Source organism: Gadus chalcogrammus, chromosome 15 (genome assembly GCF_026213295.1).
Source record: "Gadus chalcogrammus isolate NIFS_2021 chromosome 15, NIFS_Gcha_1.0, whole genome shotgun sequence".
Taxonomy (NCBI): domain Eukaryota; kingdom Metazoa; phylum Chordata; class Actinopteri; order Gadiformes; family Gadidae; genus Gadus; species Gadus chalcogrammus.
This window is the reverse complement of record NC_079426.1, coordinates 7,648,965-7,662,529: the sequence shown is the minus strand read 5'-3', so window position 1 is coordinate 7,662,529 and position 13,565 is coordinate 7,648,965. Positions and strand designations below refer to the sequence as shown.

Sequence of the window (13,565 nt, the reverse complement as noted above, 5' to 3'; positions counted from 1 at the left end):
ATCATGAGCTGGTTTAATACCATCATGAGCTGGTTTAATACCAGCATCAGCTGGTCTGTGGGAGCAGAAACCATCACACGCTGCTCTACGGAACCGAAACCGCTTCACATCGCAGGAATAGTTTCACTGCAAGCCAACTTCCTTGTTACTCTTGATGGGGAAAGGGGAACTTTCACTGAAAGTATTTTGTAAATTCTGGTCATGTGGTCAGGTGGTTATTGATTGACAGTCATAGTCTTTGCACCTGTTTATAACACCACGTATCCGTCTATATACAGTCTATTAAAACATCACAAACTTACTCAACCTCTCGTATGAGACAAAAGTGACACATAGAGTTTCAGTTGAGGTTGACCTTTACCTTAGAATTATGAACATATTCTCAACAACACCACCTGACACGAGATATGTACGGGAAGATTCCCCACCTGCTGGACACCCCACACGTGGACCCTCATGCATAATGCAGAAGGGTCAGTATGTGTGTCTTCAATAATGTATCCTGTGATCTGCTGCCAGTCCACTGCCAGGACTCTGTGGACGGAAGGAAGGGAGATTTTAATTGAAATGCTTTCAGATCCAGTCAAAACTTAAGTGGCATTTTGTATGTGTGTAAAAATCATGGACAAATATATAGTTTCTAACTAATTCACTGGTTTTGAACTAAACACAACACAGTTTTAGAAGCTCTCAGTCAGGGATGGAAAATAAAGAGCATATATGTTTAATGTTAGATAACATTCAGATTCAATACCAAGAGATTAAACGTACCGAGCATATATGTTTTAATTTTAGCTGACATTCAGATTAAATGTAACAGATGCAGATGCATTAAAGCCAGAGAGAGAAGCCGCCATAGATGTTAATGGGAGCATAACATATTCATAAGGTCAGAACTGAGGGACACAAGCCCACCATGTGAGGCTTACGTCCTTTTAAATCCCCCAAACAGGTCATTCGTGTTTTACATTGAACTGTTCTATTTACTAGAGCTGTTTGAAATGTATGCTATCACACTGCTCATATTCCAAGGATTTATATTTACCAAGTAAGATATTTAAATGGCGATAGAAATGACAACAAAGCACAAGCCTCCTTTTAGTATTTATCAAAAAATAAAGTTGTATACGGGTCACAGTCTGCCTACTACTCAAAGAACGACTAGTGACACCTACTGGTAGAAATGGAGAAGTTGACATACTAGGTTAGAAATGGTCAAGTATAGGTATTAGGTTAGAGATGGTAAAGTTAATGTATTAGGTTAGTGATGGTTAATTGTATTAGAGACGGCTATGTATGGATATAAGGTTGAAGATGGTTTAGTTTAGGATTTAGGGTTGGTGTGGTTATGTTTATAGATGGATATGCTTAGGATTTAGGTTAGAGATGTTTCAGATTAGATAATGTTATAGATTGAGTATACTAGTTAGAGATGGTTAAGTTTAGGTTAGAGACAGTAAGTTAAGGCAGGCCTTTTAGGAGCGAGATACCAGTTATATCATGTTAAAGAGGGTTAGTTAGATGTTAGAGATGTTCAAGGTGTTAGGTAAAATATTGTGAGTTAAGTCATTTGTTGAGGTTAGGCTTAATAAGGTCTTATTGAAGTACCCCACTGCTTGTACGATAACACTGAGGTTTCACCTTCATACAAATAGAAAAGAGGTGTATCTAGGGAGGGGGGCTAGAAACAGCAGGCTGACATGGTCACCATAAAGGGGATTTCCATTATTTTCCATCGCAGGTGAAGACTTTCCTATTCACCTCTAGGGCTGTACCTCTATGCCTCTAGGGCAGTACCTCTATGCCTCTAGGGTTGTGCGTGTGGAATGGATCTCGTATTGACCAAATTATACGGTTCTTATTTGAACGCAGCTATTAAGTGAACAGATGAAACAGGTCCTGGGACGGTGATGGGTTGCACTATTGTTGTGTTATATACAGTAAATGGACGGATCTTTAAGGGCGAGGTGACGGTTATGAACCAGGACTATTTGGCAGAAAAATAAAACTTGGTTGTTTAACTATTACACATTGTACAAACCTAACTACAATAATAAAACGCCACTAACTGAGTAACTAACGTTCTAGAGGTTTGCTGCAGGTGTATCTGTGTGTCCATGTTGGCGGTATATTAACGACAGTCTTCGCGACATTGCTGTTGGGTCTTTGTAGTTTTTTCTGGTCTCTAGTCCAATGAAATTCGAGAAGCACAGAACGCTGCACCGGAACCGGATATACGGCCAGAGAGCGCAGCATTGGGATGGACTCCGCCCACGGCCGTGATGCTGCTCCGATCATCCGCAGCGCCCGCAGATCGCTGCTCTCCGGCGGCATCGCGACGGCTGCTTAATCGCTGATGTTCCGCTCCGGTTCTGACGTGAGGTGCGGCAGAAACAGGCAGAATTCTGTCGTGAGTCGAGTCGAACCATAAAGGGAAACGTCTGCGCAGATTGTAAGTCACCCCGAATCTCTATTTAAAACCATTTTACCACCGATTCTCACAAAAGATGGCCCCGCGCTCCGCCGCTCAGACGGACAGCGGCGGGCCCCGTGTGAGGACCTGACGGTCCGCCGGCCCGTCGGCCCCCCGCCGTGCCTCGACCCGCTCCAGGCCGCCGACGGACCGGGCCGGTCGTCCCCGCATGCATGCTGTGACGCTCGGGTCGCGGGTCCCCTAGGGGCCCGGGCCGCTGCGGCCGGGTCTCGATTCGCTTTTCCTTTCTCTTCCGCGGGGTCCTCTCCCCGACCGCCCCCATCCCGGTGTCAGGGGGGCTGATGTGACCCCGGCCCGCCACATTGTGGGAGACAGGATTATTGTTCTCAGTAGAAGACGAACCCCCAGAACCCTCTCCCTCCTCCCGGGGCTTTATTAAGTCACAGTCTCGGTCAGCGGGAATCGAACCCGCGCCCCGTCCCGGCCTAGCGTTAGATCAGGGATATGGTGCTATGTGATGGGGGGCTACAGGGACGAAGGACACCCAGATGGTCCAGGGAGCGGACAGACATGATGTATGGCATGCATATGCGCAGTGTGCAGTAGTGTGTTTAGTTTGCATCATGTTGGTGGTGTGGAGTTATGGAGGGGGGTGAGACGATTCTCTAGTGTTGGACCCCCGCCTAACGTCCCGACCCGCCGAACCACCCGTGGCCCGTGAGGGTTCGAGTGGGTGTTTTTCCGACCTCGTTCACTTGTGTTTACGTTAACTGCTTTTATATCAGACGTGTGGACAGAGGGACACACGGCGGCCTTCTCCATCTAATCCCTCCCACAATGCACCGCGCCCGGCCGCATCGCTTCCTGTTTATTGTGGCAGAGCTGCCCGGCGATATTCATGCTAAATATCTACCCGATGTTTATGGGGATTCACAGCCGCATGAGTGTGCGATAAGGTTTGTGAGGGGTCTCAAATGGCTCTCTGGGTTAGAGGGGGGTATAAACGGAGGTCTGGGTCGGGCCGCGGCGCCCCGCTGTGCGGGTCGGAGACTCTTCCTCATCTCAGGCGTTTCCTCTCGCGTTGCTCCGAGGCTGAGCTGACGGGTCGCGGGTTGGTCGTGGATTGAAGGTGATATGTGGGTGGATTTCTGTAGCATCGATACCAATGGACGGGTTTGCGAACGGCCGCGTGAGATATTATCGCAGGTATAGGGGGAGTGTGCCGCTGGTCAAGCCGTGTGTTATTAACGTGTCCTGTTTGGGTCGCAGACCCTAATGATTAGTATACGTCCAACCAACCTCTCCCCAGACGCCGTTCACTGGCTAAGCTCCGACTGGCTGCCTCTGTGTATTAATATTGAATGATATCGCTGTGTCTTTTCAGGCGTTATAATTGGCTGCACAGTCCCCGCTGTGCTCTGAGGCCCCACCTGCTTCAGAGAGGTGTCCCCCCCTCCCCCCCCTGCTGAGTCGACATGGACGACCCGGAGACGGAGCTGGTGTCGTCGGAGCCCGACGCCCTGGGCGCAGAGTTCATAACGGTGGAGCTGGACACCCAGCCCATCGAGTACGTGGTGAAGTGGGCGGAGGTGGGGTCAAAGTTCACCATCTCCTGCGTGAAGAAGGACTCTGACGACCCCAACGAGCTGGCGCCCGAGCAGCTGAAGTTCGAGACGGACGAGACGTTCTTCGCGCCCTACGAGGAGGTGTACCCCTGCGAGCTGACGGAGCAGAGCGTGGAGATCAAGATGGACTCGGACTCGGGGGAGGAGGAGGAGGAGGAGGAGGACGAGGAGGGGGAGGAGGAAGAGGAGGAGGAGACGACGGCGGAGGAGGAGGCGGGCAGCAACCTGCTGGACGGGGAGGGCGACGGCGACTCGTACCAGGTAGATTACGAGCCCCACCAGCGGCAGTACCGCTGCAACTACTGCGGCAAGTGTTACAGCCACGCCTCCAGCCTCTACCGCCACCAGCAGATGCATGCTGGGAAGGGCGTGGCCATGCCCGGCGCCGCCAAGCGCCCCCCGCAGGTGGGGTTGGGTGGCGATGACGCCGTCCGTCACCGTCTCCATCACACACCTCATGCCTCCGTCACGCCTCCATCATGTGTCCCACCTGTGTTGTGACCCCCTAGGGGTTCAGGGCCTTCAGCTAACCATGTTTACCATGTGACGTCAGGAGGGGTGTGTGGGAAGTAGTGGTGCAAAGGTTCACGGGTTTCCCGTGATCCGTACGGATCAACCCTCACGGTTCAGGACGCAAGTGATCCGCGGATCGGCTGATAAAAAAAAAAGTTGTGCGTTCACGTGATCAGCGCATGTTTTAAAGGACAATTCCGATATTAACAACCGCATCAAGTATCGTAGCGAAATACAGTTTCTGTTGTTTTTTCCAACCGAAATCAATGGATTTACAAAATGCCAAATAAAACACGACAGAAACAATATTTCGCTACCATACTTGATGAAAAAAAAGAAGATGAGGATGTCTGCATTGCCTTGGGAGAGTGTAGACTAAACTCTCCCAAGGAAATGCAGACATCCTGAATTGTAAATCCAGGGTTAGGGATTATTTAATATCCATGTTAAAAAGAAGAAGGAATAATGCCACAGATTGCAATTTTTTAAAATATTAACTATGCTTAAAGGAAGCAGGATTATTACCACATTTTTCACTTTATTTTGTTTTTACACATTTGAAGATTTTATTTATTAGGGTTAGTGGGTTTATTAGGGTTAGGGTTATTTAAAGACACATTTGCCTTGTTATCTTAATTGTTGTTGTTGAGTCACGACCCGTGACTCAAAAACCGTGACACGATCCGAACCGTGAGATTTGTGATCCGTTGCATCCCTAGTGGGAAGTGAATGTTGTCGGGGTAACCTTTCTGTTGGAGCGAATGACCTCATGGTGATGAGTGACCTCACGGTAATGAATGACATCACGGTTAAAGAATGACATCACGGTAATGAATGACATGTTAAGTAATAACGTCACCGTAATTAGTGCAGTCATGTGAGCGAATTCCTCATGGTAATGACTTTCATCACGGTCGTCATGGTAGCGAACAACGCCCTTATACGGTGGCCGGACGCCGATGCATGGCGGCGGTGGTGGCGGTGGTCGTCGTGGTAACGCCCGTCTCTCCCTGTGTGTTGTGCAGCCCTACTCCTCCATGGCGGCGGCGGCGGCGGCGGCGGGGGAGTCGCGCTACACCTGCCCCCACTGCGGGATGAGCTTCAAGGGGAGCCGCATGCTGGGCTCCCACCTGCGGCTGCACGGGCAGCGCCGCATCCACCCCTGCAACGTCTGCGGCAAGGAGTTCAACCACAGCTCCAGCCTGTCCCGCCACCGCCTGGTCCACAAGAAGGACAAGGGCGGGGCCAAGGACGGCCCGCACGCCGCCCACCACCACCGGCGCCGCCGCGGCGGGGGCCTGAAGGCCGGCCCCGGGGGGAAGGGTAAGAGGGGCCGGCGGCAGCGGCAGGCCCCGGGGCCCGGCCATGAGGCGGGCAAGGCGGGGCAGATGGAGGCCATGCTGGGGGTGGCGGGCGGCGGGGAGAAGTTCTACGCCTGCCCGCAGTGCGACATGACCTTCAGGACCTCCACCATGCTGTCCAAGCACCAGGTGAGCCACGTCAAGGACCTGCTGGACAGCTACACGCCCGGCAAGGAGAACTTGGGCGAGTCCTCCTCCGACCTCAAGATCCGCCTCAAGCTCTGCTCGCGCGACAAGCCCAACTTCTACACCCTCTGCAAGAAGAACCGGCGCCGGCGGGGGGGCGGGGGCCGCGGCGGCAAGCGGGGCCCGGCCGCGGGGCCCCCCCCCGTAGGGCCCCCCGGGGGCCTGGGGGGCTCGGAGGACGAGGAGTACCAGCAACAGCTGGGGGGGGCGCACGGCTGCAGCCTGTGTGACAAGAGCTTCAGCCACGCCTCGGGCCTGGCCCGCCACCAGCAGGTGCACCGCGGGGGCCCGGGGGGGGGCGGCCGCGGCAAGGCCTTCCACCAGCGGGCGCAGTTCCACCGCAAGAGGGGCTCCGCCCACGCGGGGAAGGTCTACTCGTGCGCGGCGTGCAACAAGACCTTCGTGCACTCGTCGAGCTACTCGCGGCACAAGAAGGCCCACATGCAGCAGCAGGGGCCCGGCCACGCCAGACCCCTGAAGCGCCGGAAGAAGGGGGCCGTGGACGAGACGGCCCCCCTGGAGTCGGACTCCGAGTGAGGGTCCGGTCTGGCTGAGGGGCCCCCCTGGCCCCTCCACCACCAACGGGGGCCGGGCATGGGACGGGGGCCCATTGTAGATAGCGGTGGGATATTAATTATATGGTCATAACTATGTATATGGTTGATATGACACTTGTTGAATGGCTCTTGACACTTGATGAATTGCTCAGCCCCCACCCTTAAACTCCATTTTTATTTCTGCAAATGTTCGATAAATTGCACTGTTTGCCGTGCTTGTTGACATTCCCCGACGGGCGGTATAAATGGCCGCCGGGACCAGGCCGGCGCTAGCCCCATGCTACGCTAAAGCTAGGCTAGGGCCAAGCTAAAGCTAGCATATGGCTAAACTAACCAGTTTTGGGTGAGGGTGTGGCCTGTGCGGGGGAGCGAGCCCCCTCCGGCCGCCCCCAGGGGGGCTCCACCCAGTCTCTCTCTCTCTCTCTCTCTCTCTCTCTCTCTCTCTCTCTCTCTCTCTCTCTCTCTCTCTCTCTCGCTCTCTCGCTCTCGCTCTCTCTCTCCACCCAGTCTCTCGCTCTCTACCCAGTCTCTCTCTCTCTCTCTCTCTCCACCCAGTCTCTCGCTCTCTACCCAGTCTCTCTCTCTCTACCCAGTCTCTCTCTCTCTCTCCATGTGCTCGGGATCGAAGTGGCCACCCTCCGGTTACCAGTCCAACTAATTAAACAGTATGCCACGGATGCCCCCCAATTCGGTCCCTCTCTCTCTCTCTCCACCCAGTCGATCTCTCTCTCTCCTCCCAGTCCCTCCTGTTTAGCCCGTTCTGTTCCCGCCCCCTTCCCTTGTTCCTCAGATCTGATTGGCTGTGTTCCTTGTCAGAGTGTTCCGATTGGGCGAGTTGCGTGACGTCGGCGGTTTGTCTGAACTCCCCTACAGGGCGACCACTTCCTGTCCGCTCCGCGTCTGTCAGAGGCCACGCCCCCCCCTCCTAGCCTCCTATGTATGCATGAAGACCTCATCGCTAGCGTCCTGGGGAGACCCCAGCTCTGTGTCTGTAGAGACTCACTGATCCCAGGGGGTGGCGTCTGACACACTAAGGTGGACCTGGAGGGCCACTGGCCTCCACAGAACCTGGATACTTCTGGCGGTGTGGAGTGAGACGTATGAATATGGAAAGGAAGGTTTGAGAATGGGCTTTCTGATTATCTTCATCATCTTCCTCACTACGGTGTGTGTCGTCGTTCCCCCCCCCGACCTCTGGAACACACACACACACACACACACACACACACACACACACACACACACACACACACACACACACACACACACACACACACACACACACACACCCCTCGTGGCAATTAACTGATGTGGTGCAGAGGCTCCTCTCTGCTCTCACCTTCACCCCTTCTCCTCCTCCCCCACACTTGGCTTGTGAATATCATTTCATGTTTGCAATTGGATTCAACTTAATTTAATAGATGTTATTTATATCTGTGGGCGACCGAAGCACGAATTTAAAGAGTTAAGATTCACATGTACCAACAGATCCCCGTGCTGGAGGGAAAAAAGAAACAAAGACAGTTTGGTACTTCTCCCTGTTCCCTGGTCTCTGTTCACTTCCTATGTTTTAGGTTTGTTCTCTCTCTGTGTTCGAACGGCCCGTCTCCTGTTGGATTCTGGGAGTTTCAAGGACAAACAGTTCTTCCCCTTTATTGCTTTCTTCGTTTGGTCCGTTCTCCTCCAAAGTGTTTTTTGCATTTAGATTCCTGTTGTGTTTGGTTCCTCTCCTGCCAGCAGGGGGCGCTGCTCGCCCTCCGCCGCAGGAGACGACACTATCGTGTTGCCAATAGAATCAATCCAGTTGACATGGTTTGTCTTGCGTTTTGTATTAAACCTTGGAAAATATCCTGCTTCTTGTCCCGTTTTGGAGCATTCTTGCCTTCTGTGATTAAAAGGTTGTGAGACTATTTTGCTCATAAGATAAGACGTCCATGACTCAATAAACGCAGTGACGTCACGATCAGCATTTAGTTTAGTCCCATTATATGGATTCATGGTTGTTATGCGCGGTCTAAAGTCTGGTAAAAGGCCCTTCGCTGTATTATAAAAAAAAATATATATAAATATATAAAATTGAATATATATAAACTTAGCACAAAAAGTAAGGAAATGTGTGTTTGGTAGATTATTTCATTGGAGGCAATCTCAATGTAGAGAGATATAGAGCTGTGATTCTGCAACCACTGGCAATCCCATATCTCCACAGTCTGGGACCGAACTCTATCCTCCAAGATGACAACGCTCGCCCCAACAGGGCGGGGTTTATCAGATACTACCTTCAGAATGTGGGAGTGGAGAGGATGGAATGGCCTGCTAGCAGTCCTGACCTCAACCCCATTGGAAACATGTAGGATCAGCTTGGGCGTGCTGTTCGTGCCAGAGTGACCAACGCAACCACGTTGGCTGACTTGCGACAAATGCTGGTTGAAGAATGGGATGCCATCCCACAGCAGTGTGTGACCAGGCTGGTGACCAGCATGAGGAGGAGGTGCCAGGCTGTTGTGGCTGTGTATGGTTCTTCCACGCTACTGAGGCTCCTGTTTGTGAAATGAATAAATTGTTTAATTGCCAATATGTCTTGTTTCTTCAAACTTCAATCATCCAATCCACCAAACATCAAACGAGTCAATGGCAGAATAAGCTGTTTGGCATTGGCAGAGAAGATTTGGCAAATTTTTCATGGGCGCAACCCACATACTCAGCTCTGCTGCTCATCCCACAAGTGCATGTTCCTTACAAATGGGGCACCATTTGAAAGGGAACTATACAGGTTTTCCAACGGTATAAGATTTATTGCCAAAAAACATTGTTTCCACAGAGAAATAATCAACCAAACACAAATTTCCTTACTTTTTGTGCTAAGTTTATATTTATATTAATAGAAACACAAACAGATGGAACCACAGTGTCATGTCATCCACTAGATGGCGCTGCAACAAAAAATAAGACTTTCAAAATTATACACGCCATACTATTACCATATTACATCGCAACAATATTTCCGCGTTTCTAATTATTAAGACCTCTTTGCATGGACAATAAAAAATCTGCGTCTTTAACTCAGTTAGCCAAGGATCCCAGTAGTCTTAGGTCGAAGGAGCAGGCAAAGTAAAAAATTGTACTACTAGTTGTGCCTCTATGATTTTGTATGTGACAAGTAAAACTAAAATGCGTGAAATATTTTTTATTTTATTTTTTATTCATGTTTGGCAAAAACATTAAGAGTCCTAGCAAATGGATTGGGCGTTCGCAGCAGAAATCTGCATCATAGTAGACGAGCTGTTTTGGTAGAAGGTGGATCCGATAGACTACTCTACTGTACTCCTCATGTTGTCAGACGTCGTTCTAAGTTGGCTCCTTCACACAAAATACCCACCACACTGTTTTACTGATGTAAACACTATCCAACTTTCTGTCCATTTATCCAGACACTACATAAAAAGACACAGGTTGACAGACAGACAGAACCACACATGGATGGGCCGAATCAAATGAACATAAGAGTGGGTGGGAAAACATTCTCTCTCTCTCTCTCTCTCTCTCTCTCTCTCTCTCTCTCTCTCTCTCTCTCTCTCTCTCTCTCTCTCTCTCTCTCTCTCTGTGTTTGGGGCAAGAGACAGTTGCCGTGGTGAAGAGTTCTGACTTCCTGGCGACCTCCGACCCGTGGCGTCTGTACCCTCACAGACCGGCCTGTGTTCAGCGCTGAGCTGTGTGTGTGTGTGTGTGTGTGTGTGTGTGTGTGTGTGTGTGTGTGTGTGTGTGTGTGTGTGTTGTGTGTGTGTGTGTGGTGTGTGTGTGTGTGTGTGTGTGTGTGTGTGTGTGTGTGTGTGTGTGCGCGCGCGCGCGCTTCTCTGAGTGTTTTTGTGGATTCATGTGTTCATGAGTGTGTTTTTCTGTGTAATGACTCTGTCTGTGTGTGTGTGCGTGTGTGTGTGTCTATTTGTGTATGACTATGTCAGTGGGGTTATGCGTGTCTCTGTGTGATTGGGCATGAGTCTGAATTTAAGTGTTTCTGTGTAGTTTCTCCCTGTGTGTGAACGTGTGTGTATTAAAGTGGTTGTGTGTAGTGTTTCGATGTGTCTGTCTATCTCTCTGTGTGTGATTGTATCTATGTGAGCATGCATTTATGTGTGTGTGTGTGTGTGTGTGTGTGTGTGTGTAATGAATTGATGTACAACCACTGGCCCCCTGGCACCGAACAGAGAGAATAGAGGCTGATGATGTCATCATGAATCTCTCTCTCTCTCTCTCTCTCTCTCTCTCTCATTGTCCTCCGTGACGCCCCCTCCCTCTCTCTTTATGGCTTGTCTTCCTGTTTCATTTGAGTTTCATAATGAACGAGATGAGAGAGAGAGAAGGAGAAGGAGAGAGAGAAGGGAGGAGAGAGAGAAGGGGGGGAGAGAGACTGTGAGAAAAGTGAAACCCCTTGGACCACGGAGAGGAGGGAGAGAGGAAGGGGGGGAGTATGGTATCCTTGGCAACATGAAAACAGTTGAGTGGGGTGCTGGGACCCCCTCTAAACCCCTTCCTCTCATAGTGAGGGTACGGGGGGGGGGGGGGGGGGGGGGGGGGGGGGGGGGGGGAGGGTACTTGTTTAAAATAAAGTTGTGGTAGGAAACAGTGAATTGGTCCTAATCATTTAACCCAAGGGGAGCAGAGACTTATTAAACAAAATGGGGCCGAGCATTGAACCTTGAGGGATGCCTCAGGACAGATGGGCTGTGATGAAACGTAGTTATCATAGTTCCCATCACCGCAGAACATGTTATATTGGGCTTATATATATATATATATATATATATATATTATATATATATATATATATATGATATATATCACCCCTTGATACAAGATCAAAAATTATTATTCTTTCTTCTAAAATGTAGCACTTGAAGCAGTTGAAGCAGCACTTGAAATGTAGAACAATCATTGCATGATTGTTGCTCTTTTTGGGATGTATCTTCATTGTTGGATGCTCTGAAGTCCCTTTGGTCCAAAGGAGCTGACTGGATGTGATTTGATGTGTTTAACGTCACCGGTCGGGGCGCTGGGTCATGCTGCTCATCACTCTCTCGCTGGGACAGGAAATCACTTCTCAGATTATCTCTGATTAACGAGATTACCACTTGTTATGTAAATTAGGTCATTTGACCACACACACACACACACACACACACACACACACACACACACACACACACACACACACACACACACAACCTCCAGGTTGGGGTTTGAGTGTGTGTCTGTGTGTTGGATACAAGACTCACAGACTGACGCCAGTGAAGTGGCTCCTGTCTCCTCCAGAGAAGAGAGGAGGAAAGAGGAGGGAGGAGAAATGAGAGGAGAAGGAAAAGTAACAGGAGAGAGGAGAGGTACGTGAGAGAGGGAGATGTGGTGAAGGTCGTTGGGCTCCTGAGCGGTGTTGTGAGGGCCCCTGAAGGCTCTTTAAACCGTTCCTGTCGGCTCCTCTTTCACTGATGAGCAGACACTGCTCCTCCTGATCTGCGCCTCCCAGAGGAGGGTTTAACTCTGACACGCACGCACAAACGCACGCGCATGCACTCGACACTTACGCTGCCTGTCACTCAAACAGCCGGCGGTGGACGATTATGATTATTTTGAGACGGGGTTCAGCGTGTAGTTTGGTGGTAGGTGTTGGGGTGTGGTTTTTTAGGTAAGTTGTGGGCGTTGGGGTTTTATTTCAGGAGAGAGTGGAGCCGGGGGAGGGTTCATGGCTGTCGGTTGGCGGTGGGACGGGTTCTGCTCTGCCGACTACGACGAGACAGACGAGACGTCCGTCTGCTCTACGGTTTCATCACGGCGGCTGGTATTGACTGGTCCTCGCCACCACTCCTTACCAGGATCACCTCTAGAGTCCTCCCTCTCCTCTCCTCTCTCTCCTCTTATATCTCTCTTATCTATCAGAGTATCCTTCAAAATAAATAAATGAACCAAATCTATCAGCATTAACTCTTTTAATGGCCTCCTCTGTTATCTTCATGTTATAAAAGAGAAAACATTTAAAGACATCCTATCTGGACTTTGACTCCACCTCAAAGTTTACTATAGTTATAGTTAACTATAGTAACTATAGTTACCTATAGTTAATAGCCTATAGTTAGGCTATTTCTTTCATGATCGCCTATTGAACTGTATACTACTCACTAGCTAGTCACTAACACGTCGGGTGAAATTAGTTCCCTGGTCAACAATGTAAGTTAGCTCAACATAATTGTTCTTCTCAGCTATTTTGCAGCAACATTGTCAACATTATTTGAACTGATGGAGACCTGTTTGCCTGGGTCAGAGGACAAAGCTAGCCTAGCCTCCTGAATGGCAGTGCTGTCAACCCTAGCATACTTCACCCTGGCGACCCTCATTAAATGCCACTCAAAGTTAGCTTAGCTCTGTTTTCGTTGTCACAAAACGGTGACAATATAAACAGAGCTAAGCTAACTTTGTAGCGCTACCTCTCTTGTGCCTTTAGGGATTCAAAGACCATTGAAAACCAGACTGACTGCTGGCCGAGTGGATTCCAGGCGGGACACTCTCTGTCAGACCACTCAGACAGGTCAAGCTTACTCTTGAAACCAGTGAACTTTGTGTGAACATGAATTCTAATTCATCTAGGTCTCTGAGCCAGGCCAGGAAACGCACAAAGAAGTTAAAACAGTGAACAAGCTTCAAAGTGTACTTCTTGAACTATATTTGGTAAAGAGACATTTCCAAAATGGTACTCATACCATCATCATCATCATCAGTTTTTCCCGCTAGGCGCATATCTGGCCTTGGGGCGCTACTGCTGGAGAGTTGGAAGTCTCTGTTCCAGCAGCAGCTATCACAACATCAGTCAGGGTTAGGTCAAGGACACCTCGACACTCAA

At 49.9% G+C, this 13,565-nt stretch overlaps 1 protein-coding gene across 1 annotated transcript; it reads left to right on the top strand.

Annotated features, from left to right (window-relative positions):
* Window positions 1-3,909: 3,909 nt before the first annotated feature.
* On the top strand, window positions 3,910-6,656 carry LOC130404955 (zinc finger protein 787). Its single transcript, XM_056609906.1, has 3 exons — window positions 3,910-4,170; window positions 4,270-4,464; window positions 5,598-6,656. The coding sequence occupies exons 1-3, from the start codon at window positions 3,910-3,912 to the stop codon at window positions 6,654-6,656; spliced, it is 1,515 nt and encodes a 504-aa protein (XP_056465881.1).
* Window positions 6,657-13,565: the final 6,909 nt, after the last annotated feature.